This window comes from Taudactylus pleione, unplaced genomic scaffold, assembly GCF_031769625.1.
Source record: "Taudactylus pleione unplaced genomic scaffold, aTauple2 ptg000627l, whole genome shotgun sequence".
Taxonomy (NCBI): domain Eukaryota; kingdom Metazoa; phylum Chordata; class Amphibia; order Anura; family Myobatrachidae; genus Taudactylus; species Taudactylus pleione.
This window is the reverse complement of record NW_028285029.1, coordinates 4,282,637-4,308,106: the sequence shown is the minus strand read 5'-3', so window position 1 is coordinate 4,308,106 and position 25,470 is coordinate 4,282,637. Positions and strand designations below refer to the sequence as shown.

Below are 25,470 nucleotides of genomic sequence, written 5' to 3'. Positions count from 1 at the left end.
TTGTCTTTGTGGCCCAAACTGCGTGTGCATGTTTTCATGTCTGTCCTATTTATTCATTCTACTCATATTTGAATGGCCATGTTTTCCCTCTATTTCATATTTTTTCATTCTCCTCATATTTGCATGTTTTTTGTTGGTGGGGGGTGTTTTTAATTTGTTTTTTGGCCAGGATTTGTGCTGAAACTAACCACAATTTGTTTTACATCTTTTAGGGGGACAGCCAAGACTACGCCATCACCGTCCGGCCAGACGGCGGTCACGCCTACTCTCCCCAACCCCCAGCCAACACTCCACCCCCAATAATTCCCCTATTCCCCACTCCTCCCCAGCCTTCCAAGACCCTCTCCCAGAAATTTCGGGCCTCCTTCCCCTCCGTCCCACTTCCCCCTCTGCTCCAACCACCCCTCTTCCAATTACCCCCTCCCCGGAGTCCGTAATAACCCCGCCCCGATCTTTGGGGAATGGAGGCTCCTCCGAGGAGGATGATGGTGGGACTTCCGGAGCTGCCGTTTTGTCTACCGGTATGTTTTTCTTTAGCCTTTTTTTAAACCACAAACTGTTAGTATGTAATCATGTGTCGTTCCTTTTTTCGGGGTTTTTGGCTAGACTTTTGGTGATTTAGCAGATTGCCTTTACCTGTTCCTGCTGATTTCAAAATACACATATCACACCTGTGGGAATTTGTACATAGGCCTTGTATTTTTTGCAGCCCCCATTTCCGTATTTTTTTTTTTTTTTAATGTTTTTTTTTTTTTGAGTGATTTCGTTGTGTTTATGAAATTTTAATGTGGTTTCCCTATTGTTGTATTAATCCACACACTTTTCTCACCCACAGAGGAACAGAGGCGTCGGCATGAAGTCCAAGACTGTGTGGGCCAGATGCGCCAACATATAATTGGGGTGCTCGTGGCCCTTGACCGTCTGTCTGGCATCCTTCATCAGTAGTTTTATTTTTGGTTTTTATTTTTCCAAATAAATTGTTTTTTTCGAACATACCTTCTGGCTCATTAGTTTTTTCAAAACCAAAGATTGTTTACCCTGACATAAGTAGACTGTTCCTGCAAGGATTTCCATTTTTTTAAAGTAAGATTGTGTTTTGTATTTGTATGTAAAACAGCCACAAGAAACACATAACAGTCACAATGTCATTTCCCTTTTTGGGTGTAGTGTCAATTAGATATTTCTACATTTTACAGGTTCGTAGTTGGTGTGCAAGCTGCTTAGGCCAATCTTACAAAGCCAAATGATTGTACAGGCTTCCTTTTGGTGTGGGTTTGGAACCTGAAAACATATTTCATTTTAGCTCAACTGGCATCAGTACTGGATTACCCCTTAGTCAAATGTAACGTGTGTGAACCTGGTTACACTTGCTGGTAACGTCCATAAAAAGGAAGAACATTTCACTCTACAAACATTTATTCACAACATAACTGATAAATCAAAGTGGTCACTCACAAAAAAAACACACAGTGATAATCTCAAATACAACACATACCAAACAAAAACAAACCAAAAACAACAAATCAAGAACTGGTTGACGAAGGACCATGCCAACATGATTCCACATATATGGCGTTGCGATATGGGTTCCAGAATATATTCCCAAAATGTCCAGATCCAGGTTTGGTAAGGGTAGCAGGAAGTAGTGAGCGTTGGAGTGCCAAATATTATGTGAACAAACAGAAGATGGTGCAAAAAACAAAATAAAATTAGATGTTCGCCAACAAACCCAAACATATTAGGTATAAACACTGTTGTTTTGTGAAAACTTACCTAAAAAATCTGGCCACCACATCATCGCGTATAGGCCCCCCACATACTGACCTCCGACCAACCTCGGGGGGGCCATCCTCAGGTAAGGCATCCTCTGGCTGCATTGGGACACCACTCCTTATGGCGATGTTGTGAAATATCCCACACAGGACAACAATTTTCGACACCATATCCGGCAAATACATGAGCTCGCCACCAGAGCGGTGGAGGCATCGGAATCGGCCTTTTAAAAGGCCGATACAGCGCTCCACCACTTGCCTGGTGGCTGCAAGTGCGGAATTATACGCACTTTGTGGGCCTGGTGTGGGAGCCAAATAAGGAGTGAGCAGCCAGGACATGCAAGGATATCCACTGTCTCCTGTGAAAAAGAATAGACAACATCAGGACCACTGTGTATCAAGCTTAACATTGTTATGTACTAAAGGTCTCCACTTACCCAGAAGCCACGCATCACCAGCTTGTAGGTTGTTTCATTTGTGCCATATCCCTGATTGCCGGATGACGTAGGAGTCATGTGCACTTCCTGGTAATTTAGCATTCAGGGACAGGATCTGGAGGGAGGCATCACATACCACCATTACATTCAGGGAGTGATAGTGTTTCCTGTTTTGAAATATGGCCTCCAGCCGTGCTGGAGGCTGAAGTGGTATGTGAGTACCATCCACAACCCCTATGATGTGTGGGAAGCCAGCTATTGGGTAAAAATTGGCCTTGGCCACACTAAGGGCACCCATATCCAAAGGCATTTGAATAAAATGATGGAGGTGCTTGAAAAGTGCCTCCATCACTGCCCTCAGGATCCGGGAAAAGGAGGATTGGGAGATGCCCGCCACTATTGCCACCGTTGTTTGAAATGATCCTGAGGCACAGAAATGTAACACCGCCATAAATTGCGTAAGTGGTGGTATTGCTGTTGGACTGTCAATTTGCCGCTCAAGATCACTTTCTATTAATGAGAGAGTGTCTATGATGAATTTGGGAGGTAGACGGTAGCGTCTTAAAACCTCATCATCGGGCATTCCAAAAAGGGTGACACGTGCTCGAAATATCTGGGGCCTTGCATGCCTACGATGCCTACGCCTGGGACGAGATTGAGGTTGGTCGGCTTCCAGGAGCATGGCCAGGACAATCCGCCCCAGATCTACCTGAAATTCAAAGATTTCAATGTAAGGCTTTTGACCCACCCCAAAAGTAAATTAAAACAACTTAGCTTGATGATACCATCCATTGCTGCTTACATGCCGGGGTATTGTCATGATATGTCCAAACTGAAATTAATCACAAAAATTATTTGCCAAATTTCCCTCTGTGCATTTTTGTTTCTAAATTTTGTGCTAGACCAAACTTAAAATATGTGAAACACACATTTGGCAAAGCAGCAAAACGACATTGCACACAGTACATCAAAATGGGTTGAAATGTTTGCACAAAAAGCGAAAGGGCAACCTCAAAAAACTTAAAATGATTAATAAGCATTTTAAAATGCACTAATTAGTTCGCAAATACAAGTCACAATAGTAAGTAGTAAAAATGCGCTAATTAGTTCGCAAATACAAGTCACAATAGTAAGTAGTAAAAATGCGCTAATTAGTTTGCAAATACAAGTCACAATAGTAAGTAGTAAAAATGCACTAATTAGTTCGCAAATACAAGTCACAATAGTAAGTAGTAAAAATGTGCTAATTAGTTCGCAAATACAAGTCACAATAGTAAGTAGTAAAAATGCGCTAATTAGTTTGCAAATACAAGATAAAAAATGGACTTACCAAGAGCAAATATATAAGAGTCCAAATCAAAAGGTCTTTTGGTCCGAAATTAATCAAAAACTAAAATAGATGAAATTATGGATCCAAAATTAAAAAAAAATAAGACACACAATGAAACAATTGATCAAAAGTTAGACTTCACAAAACTTACCAAATCAAGAAACGAGGTCAAAAAAATATAAACCATCAAAGAGAACGGAAAATAAAAACGCAAATCTACCAAAAAAAAAAATCTACAACCGCCAACTCCTTTATACGCAATCAATAAACTCCAGCCAAGATAACTTTCAACAATCCAAAAACGCCACCTCGACTCGAGACACACCAAGCCATAAATAGTGTTTCGTTTCCCGCACAAATTAAGGAGGGATCATAGGAACGCACAATCAATGATGCGGCCGCAAAATAAGGACGCATGTATAAATACGTCACGAAAACACATTTAAATTCTGGTGTATTTCTTGTTTGGACCTCAGACATGGCGACAGACCAGGGAAACAATGCCCAAGAGTCAGGCGGTAAGTCTTTCATGCATTTTGTATCAATGATTAATTTGAAACATAAGATTGGGCAAGTTGTGATTTTGTGAAATCTGAATATTTACACAAATAGGTGAGGAGGATGACATGGAAGAGGCTGCTGGGCCCAGTATTCCGGCCAAAGCTGCCAAAAAAAAAAGGCAGCCACATTTCACAAGAAAGGAGATGGAGGTTTTGATACAGAAGTGTGTGGACATCCTGCCACAGGCAGACAGGAATATGAGTCTAAGCCAGAAGGGGAGAATGTGGGAAGTGGTAGCCGTTGCTGTCAATAGGGTGGGTGATTATGTCCGTCTAGCCCGGGATGTCAAACGGCGGTAGGTAAACACTTGCCCCCCTAAAAACAAACACCATTTTAAACCAAAGGATAATGGCTTCCATTTTTTCCCACAGATGGGGCGACTTCAAATATTGCCTAAAGCAAAAACTCGCGGACAGGGCTAGGCATGCAAGGGGGACAGGTGGGGGTCCCACCCCTGTGTCATTGGAGTTGACCGATTTAGAAGAGCTGGCACAGGGGTGTGTGCAGCCTGTGGAGGTGTTTGGCATGTCCAACATGGATACGGACATGCCAGACTTTGCGGCTCCTCATGTTGTCCCAGGTAAATCTTTTGATGTCATCAACTCAGAAATGTTATTGTGCCAATATGTAGATTCTAATGTGAGGCTTTTCTCTTTTTTCCTAACAGAGACACAGGCGGATGAGTCTGCTCCAGAGGGGAGCTTTGGCCGCCGAATTTCTGCTGGCTCGGCAGGGGAGGAACCAGTACATCCGGCTGAGGACCCAGCAGAAGCCAGTCCAGGGCAATCCCCCTCGCAGGCAGTGTCCCTCCTCACAGAACTCAATTTCAAATCGGATTTCCATATGGAGATATTGCAGAGGATGGACGCCAGTCTGGTACGGGTGGCTGAGGCCCTGGAGCAAAATGCTATGGCCAACGTGACCATTGGTCAGGCCCTGGCGGAAAATACCAGGGCCAACATCCGCATCGCCAATGCCCTGGAGCAGCTCATTCGCCAGCACATGGTGGAGCCGACCTCCCATCCTGCCAGAACATCAGGATCCTCCACCTCGGGCACAACATCAGCCAATCCTCCAAATGTGCCTAGCCCTGTGCCTAGTCCAGAGGCCACAACATCTGCCTCTGGACAGGCCAGCCCGATGACATCCCAGACCCGGTCTGGCACCCTCCCTCCCCCATCCAAACGGGTGAAAAAACAGTGACAGCAATGGTGACTTTTCCCACAATCCTTCTGTGCTTGGCTCATATTCCTTTCTTGTCAAAACTTCCCTCTCCTTTCTTGTGAAATGTTTTTATTTTTTTGTTGTATGTTTATGTCAACAGTTATGTTGGGCCAATTTGTTTGATTTTGGAACATATCTTTGGCCAAAAAAGATGTCCCCAATATTTAATATTTTATTTTTTTTGTTTGAGCAATAAATTGAAACAAAAAATCTGACATTGGATTGTGAAATTATTGTACAAATGGGTTACATTTAATCCTGGACCAAAAGGCAAAAACTGGCCCAAAAAAAAATAAAAATGGGCTCTTTAAGGAACGTTTAAAAATTCATATAACGAGGCAAATTCAAGAGGCACAAATAAAATGGTGCGAAAATTAAAACATGATGACATTATTGTTACAATAGGCCCTAACCACCAAATTGAGGGCAAAATAAACCCCCACAAATGTACGCAAATTGATTGTGTCATCCTGACATTAGCAGCTCTGAGTTCCACCTGCGTACGGTTTTGTGCTATACCAAAAAACTGATTTCAAAACACATACCAAGCTGGTTCTCAATCCAACACTAATTGCTTTTCTGCCCTCCCGCGATTAATCGCAACAACATCATGGAGTCCCAGGATGGAGGAGAAGGCCATCGCCAATGTGGTCGAGTAATCCAGACCCTAAGCTGTGCGAGCATTTTGAAGTGAAAGAGGATCATCCAGTGACGTATGAGTCGGTCCGAACACATTTTACGCTCGCATCTGCTAATGTATGTACGCCCCAAAAACACCTCGCCACGCCTGCGTTTTTTCATCTCCACCCCCGTCAACACCCTAAAACGCCCCTGTTCTGTCAATCACATTTGACATGTCACTTCCTGTACGCTATTTTAGGAACGAGAAAAAAAAAGCTCGCTATCTGCCGTACGCACATGCGCAGTGTAACTCCGACGCATGCGCGGTTAGTCAACATCGGAAAGCAACAAGCGTACTGCTGTTAACGAGCGGCTCTGAATGAGGGCCAAAGTCCTGAATCTGGATAGAACTAACCTATTATTATCAAAAGAAAAAATTACAAAAGATGACAGATTCATTTGGATTACAACATTTTCTACATCTAGTCCGATACTTCCACAGGCCACTAAGACATTATGGCCTATAATATCCACCGATCAGAGCTAACCATCTTTCAAGGACGTTAGATCTATGACTTGTTATAAAAGAGGGAGGAACTTATGTGACTTCTTTGTGAGAGCAGATGTCATGGATTATAAAACCCCATTGGGCATTTTCAGACAAAAGAAGAAGCCTGGCAGCTATCGGTGCCCTTTGAGCACCACGTGCAATTAATTAATTACAGGATCGGAATTTAGACATCCTCATAGAGATATTACATTTGACATCAAACATGTATTGACTTGTTACTCCAGATTTGTCATTTACTGCATTGTTTGTCCATGCGGCTTGTACTACATTGGGATGACTAGCCGCATGTTCAAAGAATGCATGGCATTACATAGGTCTGCTGTTTGACTAGCAATAACTGGGAAGGATAGTGATCAGCCAGTGGCTCACCATTCTAAGCTTAAACAACATCCATTGGCATCGCTTAAATATCAAATAATTGACCATGTACCAGAATAACCACGAGGAGGGGACCGGAATGCAGCATTACTCATATTGTAGTCTCGCTGGATTTTCAAATTGGACACCATACATCCAAAAGGACTTAGCGAATATTATAATTGGAAAGCTTTCCATTAACAGAAGTTCCTGCTTTATACATTCCACTGGTAGACCCCAGTTATGGGGAGCCATTTAGCCCTTTTGTGTGTCTATCTGTAGCACATTTTCCTTTTTTCTTGGTTTATTAATTTTTTCGATTTTTTCATTCATTTATAAATATATATACGTTTTTGATCATTATGCACTTTTAGAATATTTTTTCATAGGTAATGTTATATTTGTTGATCAAGTAGTCATCAGTTTTTTTATTTTTTTTTATTTTTATATGCATCATTTTTTTGATTTCCATTTGTATTTTTTGTCACATTGACTGTTATGGGTGTGCAGGCATCACTGTACACTTATGGGACATAGTGATTATGTATGTATCCATTGCAGTTATTTTGTTGTTTTTTTACAGCTGCATCACGGAGAATCAGACGGCGTCTGGTTGCTTAGCAACCACGTGATGCGCGAAATCCGGGCCAAAGAGAGACATCATCGAGAGGCGCCCCAACGTGTACCAGGACCATGCTGATCTCTGGGATGGCGCGCTTTCACAGTGGTGAGGATATAAGGTAAGACCCATTTTTGGTTCCTTTTCATATAATTATTGTATTTGACAGCCTGAGGACAGGACCCTGCACGGTCCAGAAACGTTGCTGCCTGTTGTCTGCATGACTTATACATTACACAACTTTTTTTGAAATATACTGCAGTGCTGAGCATTGTGTGTTTGGCTCTAATACACCTATCAGGATATTTATTTATATGTATATATATATATATATATATAAACAGTATGTATATATATATATATATATATATTTATATATATATTAGGGGTGTGCACCAGCCACTTTTCATGTTTTGTGTTTTGGTTTTGGATCTGGATTGGTTTTGCCAAAACCACCCTTCCGTGTTTTGGGTTCTGGGTTTTGTGTTTTGGATCTGTATTTTTTTTAAAAAAAGCATAAAAACAGCTAAAATAACAGAATGTGTTGGTTTTTCTGCTCCTATGCTATTATTAACCTCAATAACCTTAATTTCCACTAATTTCTAGTCTATTATGAACACCTCACACCTCACAATAGTGTTTTATGTCCAATAGGTTGCACCGAGGTAGCTGGATGACTATGCTAAGCGACACGAGTGGGCGGCACAAACACGTGACCCATCTAGGAGTAATACTGCAGACAGGATGGCAGTTTGAAAAACTAGGCCCCAAACTGTACATAATGCAAAGAAAAAAAAAGGTGCAAGATGGAATTGTCCTTCGGCCCTCCCATCCACCCTTATGTTGTATAAACAGGACTTGCACACTTTAACAAAGCAATCATTTCAGCGCCAGGGTCTGCCACACAACTGTGGCTGAAATGATTGGTTCGTTTGGGCCCCCACAAAACAAGCTGGCAATTAATCTGTCCCTGCACAAACTGGCTCTACGGAGGCAAGATGTCATCCTCATCCTCCTCATCCACCAATTCCTCACCCTCTTCAGTGTTGTGTACATCCTCATCCTCACAGAGTATTAACTCGTCCCCGCTGGAATCCACCACCACAGGTCCCTCTGTACGTTCTGGAGGCTGGTCTCCCTTGAAGAGTTGATAATTCATTTTTATGAACATCATCTTCTCCACATTTTGTGGAAGCAACCTCCTATGCCTTTTGCTGACAAGGTTCCCAGCTGCACTAAACACTCTTTCGGATTACACACTGGAGGGGGGGGCAACTCAGGTAAAATAGAGCCAGTTTGTACAGGGGCCTCCAAATTGCCTCTTTTTCCTGCCAGTACTGGTATGGACTGTCTGACATGCCTACTTGGATGCTGTCACCGATGTAATCCTCCACCATTCTGTCAATGGTGACAGTATCATATGTAGTGACAGTAGACATGTCAGAAATTGTTGCCAGGTCCTTCAGTCCAGACCAGATGTCCAAACATGGTCCTGCCTGCCTTGCATCACCGCCAGCAGGTTGCTTAGGATACCTAAGTTTTTTCCTGGCAGCCCCAGTTGCAGGAGAAAATGAAGAAGGAGCTGTTGACGTGTCACGTTCCGCTTCAGCTGACAGTGTTTTCACCAGCAGGTCTTTGCACCTCTGCAGGGTTGTGTTGGCCGGAAAGAGAGACACCACATAGGCTTTAAACCTAGGATCAAGCACGGTGGCCAAAATGTAGTGGTCTGATTTCAACAGATTGACCACCCTGGAATCCTGGCAAAGTGAATGAAGGGCTTCATCCACAAGTCCCACATGCTGAGCGTAATCGCTCCATCTTAGCTCCTCCTTCACTTTCTCCAGCTGCTTCTGCAAAAGCCTGATGAGGGGAATGACCTGACTCAAGCTGGCAGTGTCTGAACTGACTTCATGTGTGGCAAGTTCGAAGGGCTGGAGAACCTTGCACAACATGGAAATCATTCTCCACTGCACTTGAGTCAGGTACATACCCCCTCCTTTGCCTATGTCAAAGGTGGATGTATAGGCTTGAATGGCCTTTTGCTGCTCCTCCATCCTCTGAAGCATATAGAGGGTTGAGTTCCACCGCGTCACAACCTCTTGCTTCAGGTGATGGCGGGGCAGGTTCAAGAGTGTTTGCTGGTGCTCCAGTCTTCACCACGCAGTCGCTGAATGGCGAAAGTGGCCAGAATTTTTTTGGGCCACCCAAAGCATCTCCTGCACGCCCCTGTCGCTTTTCAGAAAATTCTGCACCACCAAGTTTATTGTGAGAGCAAAACATGGGACGTGCTGGAATTTGCTCAGATGTAATGCCCGCACAATATTGGTGGTGTTGTCAGATATCACAAATCGCCAGGAGAGTCTAAGTGGGGTAAGCCACTGGGCGATGATTTCCCTCAGTTTCTCTAAGAGGTTGTCAGCAGTGTGCCTCTTACTAAAACCGGAGATACACAGCGTAGCCTGCCTTGGAATGAGCTGGCGTTTCTCAGATGCTGCTACTGGTGACACTGCTGCTGTTGCTGCATAAGGTGATACATCTACCCAGTGGGCTGTCACAGTCATATAGTCCTTAGTCTGCCCTGTTCCACTTGCCCACATGTCCATGGTTAAGTGGACATTGGGTACAACAGCATTTTTCAGGACACTGAAGACACTTTTTCTGACGTTTCTGTACAGTCTCGGTATCACCTGCCCAGTGAAGTGGAATCTAGACGGGATTTGGAACTGGGGACACACTACCTCCATCAATTGTCTAAATCCCACTGCACTAATGGCAGATACCGGATGCACATCTAGCACCAACATAGCAGTCAAGTCCTCAGTTATACGTTTTGCTTCAGGATGACTGCTGTCGTACTTCATCCTCCTCGCTAAGGACTGTTGGAGGGTCAATTGTTTATTAAAAGTAGTGGTGTTCCTTCTTCCTCTCTGGTATGATGAACGACTCCCAGCAGCAGCAACAGCAACAGTGGCAGCAGGAGGCATAGCAATGCAGGATCCTCCGGAGGAATCCCGGATAGGAAAGTCAGTCATGCCAGTGACATGGCCTGCAGGACTACTTCTGATCCTGACTAAGGAGGAAATTGACAAGGAGGGAGTTGATGGTATGGTTTGTAGGCGCTTGGATACAACAGGACAATGGGATTTAGGTGTCCCTGGACTGCTTACTGTCTTAGCCAAAGTTTCTGAACTTGACAGTAACTTTTTATGAACTCGCTGCAGGTGCCGTATAAGGGAGGATGTTCCTAGGTGATAAACGTCACTACCCCTACTAATTTCACCTTTACATATGAATACATAAGGCAAGACAGTTGTTGTCCGGATTTGGATAGAAATATTGCCAGACCAAAGAGGTGGAATGTTTGGTCTTCTGCCCAGGCATGACTGTGATGGGCTTTTTCATCCCACAGACAACAACTGTCTCCCCTGGAGCCTGATTTAAACAAACCACATCACCATCAGAAACCTCCTCGCCAACTTCCTCCTCAGCGACAGCTACACCAGTATCCTCATCTTGTTGTAATTCAACAGTGACATCTTCAATTTGCATATCAGCAAGTGGACTGTGGGTGCTCCTTTCAGCACTTGCAGAGGGGGAGCAAATGGTGGAAAGAGCCGCCTCTTCCCATCTAGTGCTGGGAAGGTCAGGCATAGCAACCGCCACCACATTTGGACACTCCTTGGGGATTTGTGATATCTCCTTAGAATGCACAGTTCTTCACTGTGCTTTTGCCAGCTTAACTTGTTTGATTCTTTTAGTGGGAGGAGGGCTTCCATCATCATGTGAAGCTGAACCGCTAGTCATGAACATAGGGAAAGACCTTAGCCACTCCTTGCCACTCCGTGTCGTAAATGGCATATTGGCAAGTTTATGTTTCTCTTCAGATGATTTAAATGTTTTTCTCAAGGTAATTTTCCTGAACTTTGTCATTTGGGATTGTATGTGCCCTCTACTATGACATTGGGCATCGGCCTTGGCAGACGACGTTGATGGCAAATTATCGTCTATGTCATGACTAGTGGCAGCAGCTTCAGCACTAGGAGGAAGTGGTTCTTGATCTTTTATTGTTATCGGATAAAGGCCCTCATTCAGAGCCGTTCGCTATTTGCGGTCGTTCGTTTAAAAACAAGGGGTGGCTATTCAAATGATCCGTACGCACATTGCTGTCTGTTCACACCTCTAAGTCTGAACGAGCGTGCAAAACATATGCTCGTTTATTTCTTAAAAACGCCCCCTGGCCGCTCGCATCCTACGTCATGTCCGCTATTTATTAGATTAATCGAGTACATCGACCAGCGTATGAACTGCTCGCTATTCTTGTGGTTGGTGTTTGCTACCACAAATTTGCGTGCAGTTCTGGCTATAAAATAACCCAGTGACGTGGTCAATGACGCTGCTGTTTTAAATATACACACCCATAAAACGCCCGTTTTGACCTTTAAGCACGCCTGCGTTCGGATCTCCACTCCCCATTTTCAAGCACCTTCCCCTGTTACCACCCACATACGCCTCATTCTGTCACTCAAAATAGCAGGCACTCGCTATATAGCGTACAAAGGATTTTCGGCCGCACTGACTGGTTCGCGCATGCGTACTAAAACGCGTACGCATGCGCAGATGTGCTAACATCGCTCGGAACGAGCGTACTGCCGCTAAAGAGCGGCTCTGAATGAGGGCCAAAGATTGGTCCTCCATTTAAGTTATATTGATATATACGTGCGGCTAAGATGCACACAAACACAGAAAATAATTTTTTATTTTTGTTGGAGACTAGTGCCTTTGTGGGTTACACCACTCTTTAAGAAATGAGACAGCCGGCCCTTTACTTATGGGAAACATGTGCACGCTTGGCGCTGCTTCTTTGTTGATGCATGTGCAGCCACAGTGCACACAATTCACAAACACAGAAAATATTTTTTTTATTTTGTTTGGAGTGTACTTTGGGGGCTACAGCACCCTTTAATTGTCAAGCCAGCTGGCCTTCTACTTATGGGACACAGGCGCACGCTTGGCGCTGCTCCTTTGTTGATGCATGTGCAGCCAGAGTGCACACAATTCACAAACACAGAAAATATTTTTTTTATTTTGTTTAGAGTGTACTTTGGAGGCTACAGCACCCTTTAATTGTCAAGCCAGCTGGCCCTTTACTTATGACACAGGCGCACGCTTGGCACTACTTTGTTGATGCACGTGCGGCCACTGCGCACACAGTTCACAAACAGAAAATATTTTTTTATTTTGTTTGGAGTGTACTGTGGGGGTTACAGCACCCTTTAATGGAATGAGCCAGCTGGCACTTTACTTATGGGACAAAGGCGCACGCTTGGCACTGCTCCTTTGTTGATGCACGTGCAGCCACAGTGCACACAATTCACAAACACAGAAAATATTTTTTTATTTTGTTTAGAGTGTACTTTGGGGGTTACAGCACCCTTTAACGGTAAAGACAGCTGGCCCTTTACTTATGGGAAACAGGCGCACGCTTGGCGTTGCTCTTTTGTTGATGCACGTGCAGCCACAGTGCACACAAATCACAAACACAGAAAATATTTTTTTTATTTTGTTTGGAGTGTACTTTGGGGGCTACAGCACCCTTTAATGGTAAAGACAGCTGGCCCTTTACTTATGGGACACAGGCGCACGCTTGGCGCTGCTCTTTTGTTTATGCACATGCAGCCACAGTACACACAATTCAAAAACACAGAAAATATATATTTTTTGTTTTGGAGTGTACTTTGGGGGTTACAGCACCCTTTAACAGACAGGCCAGCTGGCCCTTTACTTATGGGACACAGGCGCATGCTTGGCGCTGCTCCTTTGTTGCTGCACGTGCAGCCACAGTACACACAATTCACAAACACAGAAAATATTTTTTTTTTGTTTGGAGTGTACTTTGGGGGTTAAAGCACCCTTTAACGGACAAGCCATCTGGCCCTTTACTAATGGGACACAGTCGCTCGCTTGGCGCTGCTGCTTTGTTGATGCACGTGCAGCCACAGTGCACACAATTCACAAACACAGAAAAAATATATATTTTGTTTGCACTTGGGGGGAGCACTCCTGATGGACAGAGCACCCCTTGGACAACACTACAGCACCCCTTTAGGACTGGGGCACTGCACAGGACTTTGGGGTGGACACAGCCCCTATGGACAACTGACTGCACAACACAGTCCAGCCAGCCCCTATGGACTTTGAAGAAGTGGACACAGCCCCAATGGACAACAGCAGCACAGCGCAGCACAGCACAACACTACACTGCACTACACTACACTATGCTACACTACACAGCCCAGCCAGCCCTAACTCCCACCCTCCCTCTTCACTGTCCACAGCCGAGTGAGAAAATGGCGCCGACGCGGGTACCTTATATAGGATCCAAAACCCTGCTCAACCCGGAAGGCGGGATGATGACGTTTTGCCTCGATTTCAGATCCAAGTCAGGCGGAAAAGTCGAGCCTGACTCGGATCGGCCTCGGATCAGGAGGGCCCGGGGGGTTCGGATTTCAGAAATCCGAACCCGCTCATCCCTAATATATATATATATCTTTTATTGATAGAAGCCCCAACACATTTTTTGCACAGGGGCCCCCACAAACCTTAATCCAGCCCTGACTTTCACAAATATACACTCCCTGGAGTGGGTATAATGAAAAGTTGAGAGTACACATATACAGTATTACCAAAATGTTAAAAATATATAATGATAATAAAACATATTATGCATAAATAAAAAAAAAATCAAATAAAACAGCTTGTGACCAATATTTAAATCATATGGCTCTTAATGCCTAACTGGATCACTGTCCCATATGGCCTCAATGTAATTCACTATAGTCAATGCATGGTTAATCCATATAGTCCATGAAAGAGTTTTACTGGCAACACTTGTATTCACAAAAGTTCACATTAATCACTTAGTGTCCAATAGTGATAAAGTCAATAGCACGTTTGAAGCAGCATGTAATCATGAGTGAGATATAATAGCAGCCAAAGCTCCAGACTCCGTGCTGATGTCCACACTCACAGTATTAGTTGTATACGCTGCAGCCAAAACTTCACAGAGACCAGGTATCCATGTGCATATATTCAGCCCACTGTGGGGGATGTACTGCTGGAGCCTTGATGATCTGTGCTCACTAATAGCAATGCAGTATTGTCCAAATGAGTCAGGGCACTGCAAATGCTTATGCGTTAAAAGGTCTGGAGCAAGCCACCCACCGTGTTCACTTTTTATGATCCACACTCCCTGGAGTCTATATATGTGAAAGTTGATTTTGATATTTTTATGATTTTTATGGTAATAAATGTATAATTAGTACTCTGAGTGCCTAACCCTAAGCTCCCCACATTAGTACCTAAACCTAACCCCCCTTCCCCACACCCTAAATCTAACCCTCCTGGTGGTGTGCCTAACCCTAACCCCCCTAATGGAGCCCAACCTTAACCCCTCCTTTTCCTACCCTAACCCTCCTGGGGGTTGCCTAACCCTAAGTCCCCCAGTGGTCCATAAAGCTAACCCTCCCTCTGTGGCTACATGTTAAGACACCCAGCTTAACTTCATTTTGGTAAGCCGGTTGTCGGGATTTAGTTGTTAGGCTAATTATAGGTGTCCGAATTTTGATTCCTATCTTTAGTCCCTTGTCAGGATGTGACTTTCAGGATATCCTGCCTTCCGGTATCCTCACTACATCCCATGTACATCCATGCATCTGAATGTGCAAGAAGTATATGTGCCTGGGTTACACCAGGAGATAACAGTAGTATATGTGCCTGGGTTACACCAGGAGAGAACAGTAGTTTATGTGCCTGATTTACACCAGGAGAGAACAGTAGTATATGTGCCTGGGTTACACTGGGAGAGAACAGTAGTATATATGGCTGGGTTATACAAGGGGAGAACATTAGTATATTTCCATGGGTTACACCAGGAAAGAACAGTAGTTTATGTGCCTTGGTCACACAAGGAAAGAACAGTAGTATAAGTGCTTGGGTTACACCAGGAGAGAACAGTAGTAGTATATGTCCATGGATTACCTCCAGGAGGGGACAGCCAGTTCAACTCCAACTCTGCCTGTTCACCCGTCCATCTCTACCAATCCATCCCTCTCTCTCTCTACCTCCCTGTACATCCCTCTCTCTATCAATGCTGCAGCACATGACAATCATAAATACAAACCTGCATGGAGAAGCCCTCAGACGACCATTTAAAAAATCTAAATAATTGCATTCCCAAAAAATACTTTTTTTAGATTTTGAAGTGGGCAGTAAGAAAGTTTTTATTTTATAAAAGTATGAGGGTTGTCCAAAAAATAATACCTAAATGCTCATAACTCTAAAATAATATGCAACATGAATTTGAAACTTTGTCAGTTTGTAGTTTAATATGTCTGCTAGCTATATATGTATTTTTGTTTAGGTAGTCCAAGAAATACCATGGAATCAAAGATGAAACAAAGAGCCATAATTGAATATATAGAAAAAAATGCTGCAGTGCTACAGAAATCCACAGAAGATTGAAAAAAGTGTATGGTGAGCATACAATTGACTATAGCAATGACAGAAGGTGGATGAAGTTTTTTCAATTGGGAGAATCGTCCATGTGTGACAAACCTCATGGTGGCAGACCATCAACTGCAGTGACAGCAGAGAACCAACACAAAGTCAATGCCATGATTCAGAAAGACCATCGTGTGGCCATCAGACCATCAGAGATATCAGTGATGAACTTGTATGTAAAAGAAAGATAAAGCAACCACAGATTCTGTTAGTATAATTAAAAATCACTCAAACCAGTAGCAACAATGTATATAATAAATGAATTATATCTTTATTAAGACAAAGCAGCCAATGCTTATAAATTCAATAAGAGCAATAAAACACACATGTAAATAATGAAATTGCATGTAAATAATGGTTCCTAAAATGTATGAATATAGAGTCCCGGACTTTTGAACAACATTTGGTGAAACCCTCTGAAGAATTCCTCCATACACAAATATATTTTTTGAACTGATGTTGATTAGTTCATCATCCGGTATAAAAGTTACAAAGTAATAAATGGGTGTCGATATTACCTTCCGTATAGTTGGATCAGACCCAGATCTGGGTATATGAATACAATGTGGATGATGGTTACCGTGGCTGAAGATGGCAGACCTCCCGATCTCGACCCAGCTGACGATGGAGATGCAGAGGGGAGTGGGTGGTCGCTCTAGTGCTCCAGGTCCGGCACAGGAGGGGCAAAACAATGTACTCCGTGCTCTATGAGTGAATGGGTCGTCTGACCAAGATGCACGTGCTCTACCCGACCAGCGGGGAGACTTGGGAAGAATTGAATGACGCCGCTCTGAGGCTCCGTGTCAGGGGGAAAGGAACAGAGGGCTCTGCGTCCCAGATGGGTATGGAGGATATTCCACTGCAAGCTGATAGAATGGCTTAAAGCTTGCCAGGCACGGTGTGTAGACGTGCAGAGAGAGCCAGTGATGAGACTCCAGGAATCAAAAACCGGGTAGATGTAGCAAAATCAAGCACCAACGCGATTCAACGTCCTTCTGACGCCTTTTTGGCCATTGCCAAAATGGAGTAGGCAATAATGCCACATCCACCATAGAGTCCTGATTTGGCCCCTTCTGACTTTCATCTGTTTCGCCCTCTCATATACTGACTCCGGGTCAACATTTTGAGGACATAGAGGTTGTTAAAATCATCAAACATTCCTCGGTCAAACACCAACCACTGGAATTTTTCAAAGTGGATTCACAGCTTGGGTTGAGCGGTGGAGAAAATGTTTGAGGGCAGATGGTGAATATTTTAAGTAGAGTCATTCTGTTACTAAGATTTCAAAGTATTTTACTGCAAATTTTCAAATCTGTATCTATAATACAATTTTAGTTGTGAGCATTTAGGCATTACCTGTTGAACAACCATCGTATACTAATGTCCAGTCTCTGTAATATAAATTTTTTAAAATGTCCAACTAAGGGCTTCTCAACCTAGGCATGGGTGTGTCCAAATTATATATATATATATATACATATATATATGCTGGTTGAGGCTGCCACTGACAGTGCCTCACAATGGTCATATCTCCCCCACCCACAGGTCACAGATCTGGCTGGCAGGGGTACCTTATTAACCCCCCACATCCCCCCTACTCCCTCACAAACAGGGTTTGACTCCTGCTTTCTGGGCTTCCCCCTATCATCTCCACCATATCATAGTCTCATCATCCCCTCCCCAGGTCACAGTTTCAGCACCCGCACACCTCCTCCTCCTTTCCCCAAGTCACAACTCAGACTGACAGTGGCTTCTGTGTGATCATTACACCTTTCCCTTCCTTTTTTCGTAGCACCTGCTGGCAGATGACAGGACACTACTGGTGGCTCCAGTATGCTACTCACTGCTTCCACAGGTTGGGGATCCCATGGTTGTCTTCCTCTGACCATGCCTCCCAAAGATTATATTCCCCCCATCACCAACCCATAGGTCACAGTTCATGGCTCCTTCTGGCCGGGGCTACCGCTGACAGCTACCTCTTCCCAACACTTGCCTTACCTCCAACAGTGTCCCTGGCCCCAGTGGATGTAAACTGCTCACCTGACAAATCTTTGATGGTGGCTGGATCCTGTCTGCATGCATATACTCCTGTCCCACCCAATGCATAATGCACTGCAGAAGCTGCTGCTACTGCACTATGTCCCTGATTGTAATGTCACCATTCACAATGTCAACATGGTTAAAATGTCTACATCATTAACATCACCATAATTAATGTAGACAACTTCAAAATGTCAACATCGGTAGTACTGTCAACATAAGGAATTTGGACACTGTCATAAGTTTGACATTTCTATATGGAATACAACAAATGAAAATACAGCACTGTGAATTTTATGTGTGCAATAATAATAATGAATAAACAAAAAAAATAAATGTTTATAGCTCTTTTGTGAGAATTGCATGGATCTGGTGTTCAGTTTATAAGGATGGATTCCTGTGAAAGCTGGGGTAAATAGATACATCCAAGGTACACTGTGCTAACTATCCTTAAACTCCTACCTCAAGATGTGGTGTTATAGCACTTAGTCCCTCACAGTTGGTTTCCTCCTTGCCTGCTGGTAAGATCTTCAGTCAGCACCCTCCGAACTTCCGGTTCCTGTTCAGCATGATGACGTAATCCAACATGTTTTGTGCATGCACGATTTGTCAAGGATAAGGATGTGTCTCCTGGTCACTTTATTTATACTGTAGCAAAAACTTTTCAAAAAACTTTATTATTTATTTCTTAAAAACGAAAAATAATAACTCCAGGAAGTTGTCATGAAACTCCAGGAAGTTGCCATTAAAAGAGCAGTAAGCACATGGCTTCTAGTTATTGCACTTAAGGTTAATATGTATCTGGAAAATAATTTATGTTAAAGGTATAAATTAGCTAAAATGTTTATAAAATCAACCTATTTAAATATAAATATGTAAAATGTATATAAAAATAAATTCCATTAAAAAATGTATAAAAATGATTTAATATCTACATCAATATTTAATCCATGGGGTTTTAGGGTTTTTAAGTGGTAAATCCATTTGTTTAAGTTTTTAGTACTTCATTTATTTTACTTCCACCTCTCCAATCCTGATTAACTTTTTGTAATCCCATGAATCTTATTGATGAGGGATCCTTTTTGTGACATTTAAGATAATGTTGGGAAACACTATGTGTCATTAATCCCTTTTTCATATTATTTAGGTGATCTGCTATCCTAATTTTTAGTAAGGATTTTTAATAGGGATTAATGACACATAGCATTTCCCAACATTATCTTGAATGTCACAAAAAAGGATCCCTCATCAATAAGATTCATGGGAATACAAAAAGTTAATCAGGATTAAAGAGGTGGCAATAAAATAGAGGACCTAATAAAAAATGAAACAAAATGAATTTACCACTTAAAACTCCTAGAACCCCATGGAAGTAGATATTAAATTATTTTTATAATTTTTTTATGGAATTTATATATATATATATATATATATATATATATATATATATATATAAATAAGGTGATATTATAAATATTTTAGTTAATTAATACATTTAACAAATTATTTTCCAGATACATATTAACCTTAAGTGCAATAACTAGGACCCATGTTCTTACCACCATTATGTGTAATAACTAGAAGCCTTGTGCTTACCACTCTTTTAATGACAACTTCCTGGAGTTAATGACAACTTCCTGGAGTTTCATTCTTGTTTTTAAGAAGTAAACAATAAAGTTTTTTGAATTTTTTTTTGCTAGAAATAAAGTGACCGGGGGACACATCCTCATCCTTGACAAAGTGCGCATGCACGAAACGTGTTGGATTACGTCATCATGCTGAACAGGAACTGGAAGTTCGGTGGGTGCCGACTGAAGATCTTACCAGCGGGAAGGAGGAAACCACCCGTGAGGGACTAAGTACTGTCACACCGCATCCTGAGGTAGAAGTTTAGGGATAGTTAGCACAGTGTACCTTGGTTGTATCATATACCCCTTTCACAGGAATCAATCCTTATAAACTGAACACCGGATACACGCAATTCTTACAAAAGAGCAATAAACATTTATTTTTCTGTTTATTCATTATTATTATTATTGCACACATAATATTCACAGCACTTTAATTTGTTGTATTCCATATATAATAGAGCTGCTCCACACAAACAAGTGCAACAATATTATATATTTATTGACATTTCTATATGGTTAGAGTAAGGATTAGAGGTTAGGGTTACCATTAGGTTTATCGCTAGGGTTAGTGTGTGCATTATGGTTATAAGTAGGGTTAGAATTATACCAAAAGACATTGTAGACATTTTAACAATGATTATTGACATTGTGAATGTCAACATAAAATTATACAGGCACATAGAGATAATAATGTTGCTAATAACAGTAGATATATAGGAGCAAATGCTTATGCAATTTTCAGAATTGAACAAAGTGGGGTTTAATTGGGTTTGTTACAAGAGGGGTAGAAAAAAAATCTAAAAAATGTGAGAAAGGGAATGAAGAAAGGATAGAGCAATAGCATGAGAGAGAAAACAGGCAACAAAGACAGTGAGAGAGAATATTTTATCACACCATTACTAATTACATATTGTATTTGTTATTTTTTTCCCATAGACAATGAACATTGTGTGAGATGCAGCAACACTGAATGGCCAAATGATGCAAGAAACCAATGTATTGCCAAAGCTCAAGACTTTCTCTCATATGAAGTAGACACTATAACTTCAGTTTTTGCTGTCACAGCCATATTATTTTCTGCTGTAATTGTTTTCATATTTTGTGTATTTATTTCCTTCTACAAAAGCCAAATTGTCAGAGCTAATAACCGGAACCTCAGCTTTATTCTCCTCATCTCTCTAAAGTTGAGTTTACTTTCTGTATTTCTCTTCTTTGATCGCCCAATGAATATAACCTGCATGCTGAGGCAGATCTGCTTTGGAGTCATATTTACTATTGCTGTGTCCTCTGTCCTGGCCAAGACTATCACAGTTTGCATCGCTTTTCGGGCCACAAGACCTGGAAGCTACTGGAGAAAATGGGTGGGTGTCAAACTACCATATTCTTTAGTGTTGATCTGCTCATCTGTCCAGGTCCTGATTGGTGTTATCTGGTTGTCAGTTTCTCCTCCATTACAAGAGTTTAACATGGACACTACTCCTGGGACTATCATCATCCAATGTAATGAGGGTTCTATACTGGCCTTTTATTTCATGTTGGGTTACATGGGATTCCTGGCAGCTGTGAGCTTTGTTCTGGCTTTCATGGTGAGGACATTACCGGACATCTATAATGAGGCCAAATACATCACATTCAGCATGCTGGTGTTCTGCAGTGTTTGGGTCTGTGCCATCCCAGCCTATCTGAGTAGTACAGGGAAGCAAATGGTCATTGTAGAGGTGTTTGCTATATTAACTTCATGTATTGGAATATTAGGCTGCATATTCTTCCCTAAATGTTACTATATACTGTTAAGACCTGAAATTAAAAGAATATAATAAACTTGCTTTCCATGGGAAAATCATCCTTTTAATATTATCTGATCTACCATAACTTAAAACACCTGAAGACAATTGGTCTGATGCTTAGTTGTTCTCACTATTAAAGGAATGTATACTTAAAAGAAGGACATGCTAAAATAACATATATTGTTTATATGCAGATCTATGTACATTGTGAGTTGCATACAGTTCGTTCCACGTCAGCAGCAGATGTGTTAGAATTATTCCAAATGCAAAAATGGTACATTTATGTCCAGATGCAGAGTTGGAAATATGTGCATGATTTTGCAGTAGATGCTTGTGGCTTATTTACATCAGATTTGTTTACATCCAAGCAAACACAGTACCAAAATATTCTCATAACATCAATCAAGTTCATTAGTGAATATACACTACTCTTAAATGGTAATTAACTACTTTTACATTAATATTCTATTTATATTGCACTGCCTTATTTACCTTATTATGTATTAGTATCAGGTCAGATTGGTAAGGTGAGAAAAATAACAAATGCCTTTAAAGCACCATCACTGCTCTCATAAGAAAATTAGTTATTGTCTGTAACCCTCACATGTGCACTATGTTATATAACCAGGATCTATTAGTTTAATCCATATTATTCAGTGCTATGTAAGTTCTATGCTCAAGTATCACCATATTAGTAGAAGCTATAGAATGATAATATAATTGGTATTTGTTAATGTACCTTCATATTTAAATATGAAAGTTATTAAATATGTTTATTTGCAAAGGCCTAAGTGATGCATTTATTTTCTCTTTCTATGTAATACCCATTCCCAATGTTATGTAATTTTCCCATTTTCAACCAAAAAATACATAGATGATTCACTATTAAGTATTAATACCTTAATAACTGCATGTAGTTTTTTTTAATATAGGGAATTTTTAAGTTCAGTTGGAAACTATAAATTGATGACTTATGGACATATAATAGTTATTAATTTACATTCTTTTTCAATATTATACTAATGTATAATAGTGTCTTCTCTATGTTATGTGAACTGGAGTGAATCATCTTCACAGAGGGGCATCGGAACAGAGGGGGCAAGAGGGAGGTTCACCCATACAGTACCAAACATTTGAGAGGGGTAAAATAAAAATGAATTGTGTGGGCACCTGGAGGGAGAACACCTTCTTGCTGGAAAGTAGCAAAACACTACTATGGAGGAATGCAGAATCTTAGGTGGGGTGGGTAGATAGGCAGCATAGGGGAAGGACCAGATGAAGTACCTTACACCTTCCCTAGTACTGGTCATGCAGCCTGCTGTTACAATGCATGGCCCCTGGCTCTTCCCCTGTGGTCAGTCCCTCTCAGAGGCACTGCTGGCATGAATCTGGAATGACTCATACACAGAGCTGTACCATGTAGACTCTCATAGCAACCCTCCTCAGGTGCCTGGGGGTTAGGTGGGATTAGTCTGCATCAGCAGGATCAACCAATGATGACAGGGCAATGACATGCTGCTACCTCACTTAAATACTAAATGGAGAGGTCCTGGCAAGCAGTCACAGAGGCAGCTTATCAAATCAGGGAAGGTAGAGGAAGAGAGTCAGTTCTTCTGCCCTCTCTTTCTGATCTGCCTGTACAGGATCTGGCAACATCAAGGTAAGGAGGTGGAGGAGAGCTCAGTTGTGGTAAAAGATAAATTGGGGATACTGAAGCTATGTAAATTTGGGATATTCTAATGGGCATATAAGAGGCATGTGGAGTACAACTGACAGGTATATATGTGGCATGGGGGAATCTGATGGGCATTGAAAGGGGGGCATGTGGGACATCTCACAGGCATAAAAGGGAATAGGACACATCTGACAGATATATATAATTGGCATGTGGGGAACATCTGACTGGCATGGGGGACATCTGTTGGGCATGTTGACCATGGGGACAAATTGGTGGGAAAATAAGTGGCATGGGGGACATCTGACAGGCAAAGATTGGGCATATGGGGACATCTGATGGGCATATAAGGGGCGTGGGGGACATCTGATGGGAATAGAAGGGGCATGGGGGACATCTGACATACATATATGGGGGATGGACAACATCTGATGGGCATGGGTGACATCTGATGGGCATGTGGGAAATATGATGGGCAAATAAGGGGCAAGGGGGACATCTGTTGGGCATATAAGTAACATGGGGACATCTGTTAGGCATCTGTTGGGCATATTAGTGGCATGGGGGACATCTGATTGGTAGACAAGGGGCATGCTGGGGACATCTGATGGGAATATAAAAGGCATTGGGGACATCTAATGGATATTTAATGGGCATGGTAGTGACATATGACAGGTATATTAGTGGCATGCGGTGAACACCTGTTAGCATAATAAGATTCAAATTACATTTATTATGTTGGTGAAGGGTTTAATTCTTAAATAAGTTAATAAAGTTAAAGAGGTAAATACTTTTCTTTGGTTTAATTAAGGGGAAGGGTTCTTTTGTTTAGGCTGAAGGAGGTCATGTGTGGTTAAATAATTTAATAAATTAGAAAATAATCTACGTGAAATAATTTATCAATACGTTTGCGATACAGCAGAAAAGACATCAGTTGGTTTCAAATATATATATTTTTTAAAAAGTGCATTTAATTACATAAAACATATCATAGACAATATAAATTAATTCTCTTTAAAATTATTTAGCACATCCACATTTATACAACAGGATTACATTCAAATATTCTTAATGTATGAGGTGGCTCTATCCAGTGTCCAATCACTTAATACAGCAATAGTTTGCAGTTTTTTACTGCTATAATTGATCTCTTTCACCTCTAATTTCCGGTTTATTATTTGTCCTTAAACTGTCAGTTGAAAATTATGAAAATTGTTCACCTAATTGAAATGTTGCAGCTACAGCTAGTTATGCAAACAATTCAATCAGCATATACAATTGTCTGAAGATGTTCCAGATATTTAGCTGATCCTATTAGAAGATCTGCTTTCCAAGGAGGGTGCCACCACAATGTTGGATTAGCTGACCCTGCTGCCTTTAGATTCCAGGATAAGTGTGGCAGATCCTAATGTGAGATCCCCATTGTTACATTACCATTCTGGCTGTCAATTTCTGTGCTTATTACACAGTTCATTATTTAATTGATGTAGAGGTAATTGGTATCGACAAATTCAAACATTACTATATTTGACCATTTTATGTTTTTATGTGTTTTGTTTTTGTATTTTAATCTTTTTTGCAGTTGCATTTATTAAACAGATATTTTATCTGATTTCACTCCCAGTTGTTCTTTCTCTTGTTTTACAATTTTAGGGGTTAGCCACCACTTATAGGTGAGCAGCTTTCAAATGTAACCACTAATCAGACTGAAAACTTAAGCACCTGGCATTTTCTTGTTTCCAAATCTAAAAACCCCAATGTCTATTGTAGTTAGCGGATAAACCATCTTCGTGTCATTGCATAGAAATGAAGGCTGAGGGATGGTGTGGAGTTACAGTATGCAGTGATTGATGCAGCAGTACCTTACAAGTGGTTAACATGAATACCAATACTTTTAATGAAAGCAATAGCACATCTTTACACCATCACAGTTAGTAATTAACATGATGTTGAACAAGATGCTAGTTGCAATGTCTATTGTGGTTAGCGGCAAAGCCATCTTTGTGTCATTGCATACCCACCTCTGTGGCATTGAATACTGTAGAAATGAACGGTGGGGTTGGCGGGTGTTGATGGCTTGGTCAAAAAAGATAGGGTGGAAGGGTGAGGAGAGGTGCAGAGCTGTAGTGTTTTGCAGTGAGTTAAACAGCAGCACCCTGCCAATGGTCAACATGAATTCCTCTCCACTTACCAAAAACCACAACAGCTATGTGTACTGATTAGCATCACGTTGAGCAAGCTGCTGGAGCCAATGTCTATAGTGGTTATTGGCAAAAGCCATCTCTA

General features: G+C 41.7%; 1 protein-coding gene across 1 annotated transcript in view; it reads left to right on the top strand.

Annotated features, from left to right (window-relative positions):
* The window catches only part of LOC148479273 (vomeronasal type-2 receptor 26-like), a 34,730-nt gene extending 13,191 nt beyond the window's left edge, over window positions 1–21,539 (top strand). The window contains exon 3 of the mRNA XM_088454689.1: window positions 20,659–21,539. Coding sequence (XP_088310815.1) covers window positions 20,659–21,539 — 881 coding nt within the window. The remainder of the gene's footprint in view (window positions 1–20,658) is intronic.
* The last annotated feature ends 3,931 nt before the right edge of the window (window positions 21,540–25,470 follow it).